General features: G+C 39.3%; 1 protein-coding gene across 9 annotated transcripts in view; it reads right to left on the minus strand.

Annotated features, from left to right (window-relative positions):
• Window positions 1–12502, minus strand: part of LOC141506235 (protocadherin alpha-8-like) — a 300051-nt gene that overhangs the window by 194709 nt on the left and 92840 nt on the right. The window contains exon 1 of one of the 9 annotated variants that reach the window (XM_074212801.1): window positions 9104–12428. The exons of 7 other annotated variants lie outside the window; for them this stretch is intronic. In XM_074212801.1, coding sequence (XP_074068902.1) covers window positions 9104–11494 — 2391 coding nt within the window. In that variant the 5' untranslated portion in view covers window positions 11495–12428. Of the gene's footprint in view, window positions 1–3884; window positions 8746–9103; window positions 12429–12502 lie in introns of those variants that run through there. One more of the 9 variants, XM_074212802.1, reaches the window with a different exon arrangement.

Here is a 12502-nt window from a genome sequence, read left to right on the forward strand (position 1 = left end):
GCTTAATATGTAAGTACTGGGAACACACAATTCTCCCCCCACAGAAGATGAATCATGATTGTTGGTAAATCAGTAGTGAGTCTTCTGTTTATTTGATTTTTCAACCTCCAAAACACCCCTAGAAAGGAATTTCAAAATTTTGATGAATTTATCTTCACTCTGCTAGGATCTGCATTGTTCCTTTCCTCTAAACTTACTGCTGATGGATAACATTCATTACAATGCTATTTTGCAAATATTTATCAATTACAAGCTATATTTAGAGAATAATTCTATATGTTGAAGGAGAAACAAAAATACTTATTTTATACCATTAGATTTTAAGTTCCTTAAAGGCAAGGAATTTTTTTTTTCATCTTAGCTTGAATACTGAATTACTTTGTGAACTAGAAGATCCCCAGCTCCCTGAGAAAAACCTAATAGGTGAGTTATGAAAATGCAAAGAAGGGAAAAAAAAAGAAAATACAAGGAAGTAGAGCAATATTTGGAGTCAGAGGACTTGTATTGTAAATCTGGTTCTGCTATTTACTCTCTGAGGGATCTTAGGAAATTCTATCAATCCTCTGGGTCACTTTTATTTTTATCTGTAAAAAAAAAAGTGGATTGAACCAGAAGGCTGCTAAAGATAATTCTAGTTCTATCTACAATCTTAGAGAAGACCTATATTGAAATTTGTAATATCCATTAAAACCCAGATCCACCAAAATATCAAATTATAGCCATCATCTACATTGAGCATATGGTAGATACTGAATTTAATTGAACTTAAAGTTAAGACTAGTATATAAAGAGTTATAGGATGAAATAGAATATGACAAACAGAAGGGATACAAAGTACTAGTGGAGATCTTAAAATCCTAAAGAAGCATTTCAAAGAGATCTAGCTCTTCTTTGTTCCCCAAAGAGAAAAAAAAGTCCAGAGAAATATATAGGGGATGGTTCTTCTACCCATAAGTGGAATATGCTTTCTCCCTGGAATAATTCCAATTCTCCTTGAAGGAATATTAATATTAAGGGTCCTCTAGTTTTGTAATGAATTAAATTCAGTAAAGGATTCCATTGATTTCATAAAAAATTGTATTGTTCTCCACAGGTTTAACTGTTCACTGACATTTGCTTCAGTTGTCATACAATATCTCAAGGACATCAAAATGTAATCTAATTTACAAAATTTAGGACCTAGAGAATATTGGGTAAAACATACTTAATGGAGGTGAATGGGGGAGGGAGATAGAGAAAAAAAATGGTTTTCTCCTTACTTCCTCCTATTTCTTCTCTTCTTGTCCATTGAAGTCTTCCCCCCCAAAAAAGGAGGGATAGGGGAAGGAAGTGACTTAGTCCAATTGTAGCTCAATTGCAATGATCTCCATGCCCAGCAAACACACTACTGAACTATTTTAACTCCATAACGAGTTTCAAGTAGGTTTATCTTTAAAGTTCTTCCCCTTTCCTGACAGTTGTAAAACCTGAGAATAGATACTATAATAGACTTCCCTAACATCCAGACAAAATATTCAGTGGGAAGCAAAAAAAAGATACTTCCAAAGAGAATGCTATTCTACAGAATGGGAGAGACTGAATTCCAGAATGATGTATAATCTCACATGAAAAGTCCATCCATTATAGTCTCTAGCATTGCTCAACATACTTTCCAAAATGTTTCTTATTATCATATATAGGCTATTGAAAAATGTGGTCTTGTTCAAAACGATGATGTAAAAGAAACAATTTGGTCCCTTCATTATAATACTTTAATTCCAATTTTTCATAAAAATGAAGTAATTTGGCATTTCTTCTTGAATATTGTAATTATTTGCATACTATTTAATAGCATTGCTTATAATCCCTAGAATAAGTTATGCACAATTTTTCTTTTATCCCTTACTTGTTATATTTAAAATAGTCCATGTCTGAAACTCAGTTTTTTGGAGCTCAGGCAACTTGAGATATAGGACAAAATATTCAATAAGAAATTGATCCCTACATCTCCCTAGTCTGAAATGACTGAAGCACTCTTTAGTGCAGTGAATCAGAATAACATGACTGGATTTTTCTTTAGTGTTGACCACTGGAAATATAAAAGTTATTCAAATTCCTCCCACCCACCACCTAACCATCAAAGCATCAGCTACTGAAAATTCTCATTAACTTCTTATATGAAAATCTCAAATATCAGTCAATCATTTTTCATTTTTGTTATTTTTTCCAGAATGAATATTAAACATCAAAGCAACTAGTTAAACTTTTGTGCAACTGTTTATATTTGTTTATCAATTTCTACTTATATGTCTTAAATTTTGTCTCACCCCTCCAAATTTCTATCAACATATACACATTCAGTCAATCTTTAAAAAAATAATCTAAATATTCCGTAAAGAATTTTAATTTAATTGTCTTAAATGAAGACAGAGTAATGGAATAGAAAGAATGCTTGGCTTCGAGTCAAAATGTGGATTCAAATCCTGTCTTACATTTGCTGGTGATTTTAGATGAGTCATTTATCCTTTATGTATTTCAGACAATATTCTAGGACTTAGAAACAAAAGTCACATACAGGGTTATGGCTTACCTTTGCAAAGATTCCCAAAACACTAAATAAATGACAGTTCCCTCAGGTATTCACTTTCCTATTACTAAATTAATTTAGTCATGGATTGAGGCAATTAAGATTCTCCTGCTTTCCTACATCTTTCTGAACTTTAAATCACTTTGTCTTCACATCTTACATTTCTTTCTTCAAAATGTATGCAGTGGCCAGTCTATTAGATCCTCTCTTTGATTTTTTTTAATTTTATTCACTTTATATTTGGATGAGAACTCTCATTATGAATTAGATGCTTAGGAAGGCACATTCTCTAAAATTTGAGGAGTATTACTTAAAGGTCAGTGGTAGTAAGTATACATGATAGATTGTGCTAGATATGTTGAGTTTGATGTTACAAACTAAGAATCTAATTTCCTCCTAGCATATGATTTATGGATTGGTCATAATCTAATTTATTGTAGCCTAGAGGTACAATAAATGATTCCAGTTTTATCTTCTATACTCATCTAGTGAGAACTTTGCTAATAGAATTCCTATAATACTCCAATGGTCTATGATCATATGTATTTCCTCCCAAGATATTATTTGTTAGTCTATTCATGTTGGCCTATTCTGAATGCCCCTTGTATATAATCATCCTTAAAATAACCATAAAAAGCACACCAAACCAGCTAAGGGCCTTCATTTGCCTCTCTTGAGTCACTAGTGGAAAAAATATTAGTATTAATTACCTTACTCAATACCACAGAGCATACAGTTGCTTTCATTGGTCACTGTATCCTGGGATCTTAAAGCTTCCAAAATACCACTAAAGGCACAACAGGTGTCATCAACCATTTAAAAAGCTTTCATAACTTAAAATATATGTTCTTTCAAAAATCATTTGAACCTATGTCTAACCAACTGAAAATGTAATTTCTTGAGAACACAGATGGAGAAATTATAAAGTAATACAAAATAAAAGACAAAAATTAAACATAAAGCTAGAAGTTTAAAAGCATTCACATTATTTTAGATAGCCTAATAATAGCTTTGGACTTGGAGGTTCCTCAGATACCTCAAAGACCTTCAACTATTAAGGGTCAGCTACCTCCATTTAAGAATGGAATATGTTCAAAGTTAATCATTAGAATAAAAAAAATCTTAATTTTTTTTTTGTAAGGCAATGGGGTTAAGTGGCTTGCCCAAGCCCAAACAGCTAGGTAATTACTAAGTGTCTGAGACCGGATTTGAGCTCAGATACTCCTGACTCCAGGGACGGTGCTCTATCCACTGTGCCACCTAGCCACCCCCGAAAAATCTTAAATTTTGAAAAAAAAATGAAGAACAAATAACTCACAATTAGACTGGGATTCTGACTTTCCTCATTTGACTGGGGAAGGTTAGGACTGAAGGCCATGAGATCAGTTTTGACTGAGACCTCTCCAGAGCAGATCTTCTGTCTTTGCTGCTGGGAATAAGACCAGCTCTCCATCCCATTAGAGCACATCAGTGTGGGCTTCCCAGGCCCATACACACCCTGTGGGGAAGCTGAACATCGAAGAGCCACATAAAGCAGCAGACTCAGTACCAACAAACTGGACACCGAGCAGATAGCTATGATCAAATACACATTCACATCGACCAGGGCTGCCTCTTTTCTAATCCCAGCTTCAGGTGCGGATCCAGCAGCAGCTGCTGCAGCATTGAAAGACAAAGCCTTCATTGTCAGTCCACTCTCCACAAGAGATACACTGACTGTGGCCGTTGAAGATAAGGCCGGCTCTCCATGATCCTTTACTAAGACGAATAGAGTCTTCCTAGGGCCATCTGACTCCTCTAGGGCGCGGGTCGTGCTGATCTCGCCAGAGTACAGACCCACGCGGAAAGGGCTGCGCCCAACTCCCACCTCCGGCAGCAGCTCATAAGACAGCCACGCGTTGTAACCAGAATCTGCATCCACAGCTCGGATCTTCGCCACAACATGACCCACAACCACCGTCTGTGAAACCAGCTCTGTCATCGAGCTAACTCCAGAGTGAGGTGGCAGCACTACTGGCGCGTTGTCGTTCTCGTCCAGCACGAACACCTGCAGGCTCACATTGCTGCCCAAAGAATGGAAGCCTGAATCTTTGGCGCTCACTTGGAATTGCAGCAATTCCAGCTCCTCATGATCCAAGGGCTGCAAGGCGTACACTTTTCCACTCTCTGAGTGCACAGACACGTAGCTCGACAGCGGACGTTCCCCAACCCATCGCTCCACCAAAGAATAAGACACCAGAGCGTTCTCCTGTGCATCTGGATCTGATGCCGACACTGTGAAGATGTGATGCCCCGGTGGGTTGTTCTCTTTCACAAACACCGTGTACACAGGTTGCTCGAATGAAGGTGCATTGTCGTTTACATCTCCGATGCCCACAGACACCCTGGCCGTGGTCCACAGCACTGGTGTCCCGCTATCCTTCGCAGTCACCACCAGGTCATAAGCAGGCACACTCTCACGGTCAACAGAACTGTCCAGCACAAGTGAATAGTAATTCCTGAAGGTGGACACTAGCGTGAAGGGGCCTTGGGGCGATAGCGAGCAAGTCACCTGCCCATTGGCTCCTGAATCTCTGTCAGACACACTTATGAGCGCTATGACTGTGCCTGGTGGGGCATCCTCTAGGACTGGCAGTGACAGGGAGGTCACAGACAACTGAGGGGAGTTATCATTGATGTCCACGACTTCCAACAAGATTGTGCAATGACCAACCATGGGAGGAGCTCCTCTATCAGTGGCCGTTACTTGGATTTCATATACACTATTGTCTTCAAAGTCTAGTTCTCCATGAATTCGGATGTCGCCAGTAACTGAATTCATAATAAACAAGCATTTTTCACTTTCTGGTGAAATTCTTTTAATTGCATAATAAACCTCTCCATTGATGCCTTTGTCGGGATCTGAAGCGTTAACTTTAATTATTAGTGTCCCATTTGGAGAGTTTTCAAAATGTTTAACTTTATATTCAGATTTGTCAAATTTAGGAGGGTTATCATTCACATCCAAGACTGTGATAAGTAGTTCAACTGTCCCAGTGAGTTCAGGCTTTCCCCCGTCAGTGGCAGTCAATAACAAACTGATTTCTGGAGTTTCCTCTCTGTCGAACAATTTCTGTAAAACGAGTTCAGGCAATATTCTTTTATCATTTTTAGTTATCATCTCTAGAGTAAGATACTCATTGTAACTAAGCTGGTACTTCAGTTGAGCGTTTGTGCCAATATCCGCATCTGATGCGCCCTCTAGTGGAAAATGTGAATCTGGAAGTCTAGATTCTGAAATAAATATGTGTTGTTGTTTGTCCGGGAACATAGGCTGATTGTCATTAATGTCCTTGATCTCCACCTCCACATGATAAACCTGTAGCGGTTTCTCCACGATCACCTCCAGGTGGATGCTACAAACAGGGCTGCGGCCGCACAGCTCCTCACGGTCGATCCGCGAATTCACGAACAAAATACCGTTCTGCACATTTACCTCCAGATAGTCCCTACGGCCCTTGGACACCACCCGGAACAGCCTCGTCACCAGTTCTCCTACCTCCAGACCCAGGTCCTGCGCGATTCGCCCCACGAATGTACCGTGTTTTGCTTCCTCCGGCACCGAATAATGGATCTGACCGCTTCCAATCGCCCAGGCTATACATAACAGAATCGAGAACAGCAGCTGCCGCACTCCCAGGCCGCCTCTTTGGAAAACCCCCATAACCCGGGCTGATGGGTTATTTGTGGAGTAAACAGAATAACTGCTTAGAGTCTTCTTAGCCACAATTTGTCTATTTTCTTAAATATAGTCATTAAACTATCTAGCATACTCCACCAAAATGGCTCCTATCCTACAGTGACTGGTTACAGTTTTCAAGAATGGAGTAGGATTTTTTCGTTTCCCTCACCTTTTGGGTGGACAGCGACACCATGTGACCATTTGTGTAAGTTTTATTTATAAAATCATTTTCTTTTTTATATGTTTTCACCCTAATATCTGTTTCACTAGGTTTGTCTTTCCTTCTAAACCACTGAAGGTTTAGTTATAGCATTTTCTTCCAGTTATAGAATTTTCTGAATTCAAATGATATATAAAATTTATTTTCTTTGCCTTAATACCCTGTTAACTCCTTTGGTTTAAAATTCATAGATAAATTTCAAAGTACCAATCTATTAATAACAAATTCAAATTATCTTAATGCAGGATGGCACAAGTGGACGGGATTGTTTTCGAGTTATTGAGCAATTTATGCTGCCCATTTGACCTTGAAGGGCTTATTTAATGGAATGACTCCAGATGTAAGATGAGATTTAGTAATCTTAAAGGACCTTCCAGCTCCAAATCTATTACAATAAGATTTTAATGTGATTTGGTTGTATAAAAAGTAGGAAGAAAATTCATTGGCTAATTCGTTATTAAAGACAACTGACAGTTTTTTTAAAAAAATTAATGAGAACCTAGTATTTCATTTAATTTGTAAATATTTTGTACTAAGCCCTAGAAATCATTTGTAAATTGTAAAATTGATACATTTTCCATGCCGTCATGTTGACAGCTATTCACTTGCATTCTTTTGTTACTTAGATGTGTCAACTTGATGTGAAAATGTTTCCTTTGTTCTTAGTTGATTGCTCCAATAGATTTATTTACTGAAAGTTGAGATTTATTAGTATTCTGTCTTCATCCACATTATCTTAGTTTGAAGTCTTAAAACATCTCTGTTTCAGATTTTGAAATTCGATACCCACAGTAAATCCTCTCCTTGTAGTTTCTGTACAGAAGGTGCTAAGTAGTCATCCTCTGAAACCTAGTTGTGTTCTAACCTATATGCTTTCTTCAGAGAAGGCCTAGAATTAGGATGACAAACCAAAACCTTCCTTGCTTTGACTTTTTCAAGAACATTTTCAAAGTAAAAGAAGGAATAAAATAGAATCTGCAACTAACAGGAAAAAAGGAAACCATGCAATGAGAAGTAGAATTCTCCACCTCACTTACTTTTGGCTATTTTATACCTGTAGGTAGGTAATTCATGGGTTCTATATTTTCAGAAGAGATCTTAAATTATGGATGAAACCTTTATTAAGCTGAAAATTATTTTTAAAGATGCATTTTGGTTATGATGCCAATTCTAAACAAACAAAAAACCCCCATCAACAACAAAAAACTCCTTAAGATCAAGTAATTAGAATTCAGTTGAAATATAGACTATCAGAAGTTATTAAATTAAAATGTTGTCGTTGAGAAAGTTGTTTCTTCTTAGTATATTTTCTGTAAACAGTTTTACTGTATTTATTATTTTCCATCAAAAAAATCATTTTAGTTACTATCTTCATAGTTAAGACAATATAATAGACACAGACATCATCTATGATCATTACATTGAAAATCATTACACTGTGAAAGAAACTCAAGAACCAAAAGGAAATGCCTAATTTATGAGGTAAAGCTTACTTAACTAAACTATAAGATTTGAATGCATACATGAGCTGCAAACGTGTGTACCAAGGGGGCAGCTAGGTGCTGTAGTGGATAGAGCACTGACCCTGGAGTAAGGAGAACCTGAGTTCAAATCCAAAAAGACATACAGAACCTTAACATGATCCTTTTCCCTTTTTCTCCAATCAAAATGGCATTCATTCATTCAAATGAACATTTCTAGACTGTTTCTTTTGAAACTACAGACTGAAGTATCATCCTCCTCAAAAAAAAGTCTATAATGACCCAGCATTTGACTATGAAATGTCAACAGCCATGATGAAATAATTTCAATGTCTTTGAAAATTACATGTTTTTTCAGGGAAAAAGATCACTAGGGTTTCCAGGTACTAAAACAGCTAGCATTTTATGAAAAGTCCTTTCATCTACTCCATCAGTACACATAGTTTAGGTTGACTCTGCATATGCACAAAGAGCTAGATTCAACTTTTAAAAAGAGGAAGATAGTGGATTAGATTCCCCCGAGAAAACAACAAGGGATTTTTAACAAAAGCAAGCATTCTTTGACACAAAATGGCATTAAAAAAAAAGAATATACTTCCAGTGGTGCTATATTGGCTGCAAATCAGGTAACACTACAATCTCCAAAGAATCAAAATTACGAGAGACACAAAGGGTAAAAGAGAGAGAGAGATGTGCTAGGTACTGGTAGTATGCAAAATTTTTAAAGTAATTATATGAATACCAAAAATGGCATATATATATATACATATATATATATATACATACATATATATATATATATATATATATATCATGGCAAAAAAAAGTACCATCAGAAAAGATATGGTTATGTAGAAAAAGGCAAAAATATTACAGAGTTTCCAAATGCTGTGCAAGTAACCATTGAGTGCTTACTCTAGAAAAGAAGCTAAAGCATTTTAGTAGGTTCACATTCATGTGAAGATGTGTACATGAATGACACAGGATAAGAACGAGAACAAGTAGAGCAAGAAAAAGAAAGAAGAGTAAGAGAAGAAAAATAGGAAGAGGAATAATTTAAAACTGGAAAAATCAACCTGCTGAAAATGTTTGTACGGGCATTACTGAAGACTCACCTTGCCCAAAGGTTCATTCTTGGCCTCCTGCTCTTCTCTGTCTGAAGATACAGGACATGGAGGAAGGTTGGGGCTGAAGGCCATAAGGTCATTCTTGACCATTCCTTCTCCAGAGCAAACCTTATGCCGCTGCTGCTGGGAATACGACCAGCTTCCCACCCCGTTTGAACACACCAGAGTGGGCTTCCCAGGCCCGTAAATACCCTGAGTTGGCGTAGAGCACCGTAGCACCACATATAACAGCAGGCTCAGCACCAACAAACTGGACACAGAACAGATGGCTATGATCAAATATACGTTCACATTCACCAGGGTTGTTCCCTTAACAATGGATGAAGCTGCCGGCTGTCTGGCCATCCCAGAAGAAGTCTGAAGAGCCTGACCACTCTCCAAAAGGGACATGCTCACCGTGGCGGTGGCAGAGAGCATGGGCTCCCCGTGGTCCTTTACTATTATTAGTAGCATCTGTCTCAGCCCATCCGACTCCTCCAGGACTCTGGTAGTGCTGATCTCGCCAGTGTACAGACCCACGCGGAAAGGGCAGCGCCCAACGCCCACCTCGGGCAGCAACTCATAAGACAACCACGCATTGTAGCCTGAATCCGCATCCACAGCCCGGATCTTTGCCACCACATGACCCACAGCCACGTTCTGTGACACCAGCTCAATCACTGGGCTAACGCCAGCGTGAGGCGCCAGCACAACCGGTGCATTGTCGTTCTCGTCAAGTACGAACACCTGCAGGCTCACGTTGCTGCCCAGAGGAGGGAAGCCGGCATCGCGGGCGCTCACCTGGAACTGCAGCAGCTCCAGCTCCTCGTGGTCCAGGGGCTGCAGAGCGTACACTTTCCCGCTCTCCGAGTGCACGGACACGTAGCTCGACAGCGGGCGCTCCCCCACCCGCCTCTCCACCAGGGAGTAAGACACCAGCGCATTTTCTTGAGCATCAGGATCCCTTGCCGAAACTGTGAAGATGTGATACCCGGGTGGATTGTTCTCCTTCACGAACACGGTGTACAAAGGCTGCTCAAAGGTAGGCGCGTTGTCATTCACGTCCCCAATGCCCACAGAAATTGTGGCCGTGGCCCGCAGAGCTGGATTCCCTCCATCCCTCGCAGTCACGACTAATTCATAAGCTGGTACGATCTCCCGGTCCACAGTGCCTTCCAATACAAGAGAGTAGTAATTTCTGAAGGTGGACACCAGCGTGAAGGGCCCAGGGGGAGACAGCGAGCAAGTCACCTGCCCATTGGCACCTGAGTCACGGTCAGACACGCTGATGAGGGCGATGACTGTGCCTGATGGGGCATCCTCACGAACTGGCAATGATAGGGAGGTTACGGCCACCTCTGGAGCATTATCGTTGATGTCTAGAACCTCTACTAAAATTCTGCAGTGACCCACCATAGGAGGGTTTCCCTTATCAGTTGCCTCTACTTGGATTTCATAGAATTTATTTTCCTCGAAATCCAAGTTTCCGTTCATCCTAATTTCTCCTGTATTTTCATCTAACCTAAACAAGTCACTTCCCTTTGGTTTTATGGATCGCAATGAGTATTGTAAAAGTTTATTTATTCCTTCATCCCGATCCGTGGCATTGACCTTTACTATAAATGTGCCGTTGGAAACGTTTTCCATTAGTTTCACCTTGTACTCTGATTGATCAAACTCAGGATCATTATCATTGACATCTAATACAGAGATCTTTAATTGGACCGTGCCTGTGAGCTCAGGTTTACCCCCATCAGTGGCGGTCAGTAATAAATTGATCTCAGAAGTATCTTCTCTGTCCAAAGATTTTCTTAACAAAAGTAACAAAGCTTTGCTTTGCTCGCTACTTGTTTGCATTTCCAAAGTAAAATACTCGTTGGGGCTGAGCCCGTAGGTCAAGAGTGAGTTCACTCCTATATCTGCATCTGACGCGCCCTCTAGCGGAAATCGGGAGTCTGGCTGCTTAGATTCAAAAATGAACAGCCTTTGTTCTGTAGCAGGAAACATAGGCGCATTATCATTAATGTCCTTGATCTCCACCTCCACATGGAAAACCTGCAGCGGTCTGTCCACGATCACCTCCAGGTGGATGCTACAAACAGGGCTGCGGCCGCACAGCTCCTCTCGGTCAATCCGCGAATTCACAAATAAAATCCCGTTCTGGGAATTTACTTCCAAGTAGTCCTTGCGGCCCTTGGACACCACCCGAAACAACCTCGACACCAGCTCCCCGACCTCCAGCCCCAGGTCCTGCGCGATGCGACCCACAAACGTACCGTGTTTCGATTCCTCCGGTACCGAGTAATGGATCTGACCGCTTCCCACCTTCCAGGATGTGTGGAGCAGAAATGAGAGGAGCAGCTGCCGGAGTTTCAAACCGCCTCGCTCGGAAAATCCCATCGTAAAAACGGGATGTATCTAATTCTCTCTCTTCAGTGATTTGCAGTTTATAAGGGAAGAAGATCTTTTGGAAGAGAGACTCAGTGTCTGCTAGTTTCCTGTAGTATCTGTTTAAAAACATGGAAGCTGGCGAAGTCTCAATGCACTGTCCTTAAAATCGGAGGAATGGTGATTTCATGCCTGTAAGATTTGTTTTCTTTGAGCCGACAGCGTCACCATGTGGTAGTTTGGGTAAGTATGAAATTTAATCTGAGTCGCATCAATTGTATTGTTTCATAACTTTATCTTCATATTGTCTTGCACCTCTGAATTCCTTTTTCTTTGAGTGTTTTGATTTTATTCATTAAGATATTGAATTGTGGTACGGACGAAAGGACAAGGTAATATTCCTTCCATAGGCCTTCTTAATGATAAGTATATATTTAAAATAAACTTTCTGCTGCCAATTACGTATTTTAATATTAAAGTTCTCTTATTTATGCTTGAAAGAAGGGTCACAGAAATTCTCTTCCACAGTCTTCTTTTAAAAAAAAGAACTTACCAGATCGTAAGCTTCAGGAGACCTGGGACTTTGTCTTTTTTTATATTTTCAATGCCTCAACCTTCCCAACACAGTAGTACATAGAATACACCAATAAATGCTTGTTGGATTTATTGAAGAGAAAAAGCCTTAGTCAGATAGGTCAGTTTGATCTCTATCCTTTGCCTAATTTTGCAATACTGTAACCATATTTATTATCTTAAACAGAAGCCCGAGCCCAGTTTGTCTAATTTTCAAGATTGTAGTTATAAGGAAGCTTAATGAACCCAAATCAGTTTTCCTTTAATATGCTGACAGTTTAACTATTAATATAGTTAATCAATATTACTATCCATTAAGAATGCAAATCCATCAGAAGTCCAACAGCTTTCCTAAATATGAAATATTTCATCTGTTCTATTTTAAATTAAGTTTTCTTGAATAAAATAAAACAAAAAATTCAAAATATTAAAGTACCCATTCCTACT

Source organism: Macrotis lagotis, chromosome 1, assembly GCF_037893015.1.
Source record: "Macrotis lagotis isolate mMagLag1 chromosome 1, bilby.v1.9.chrom.fasta, whole genome shotgun sequence".
Taxonomy (NCBI): domain Eukaryota; kingdom Metazoa; phylum Chordata; class Mammalia; order Peramelemorphia; family Peramelidae; genus Macrotis; species Macrotis lagotis.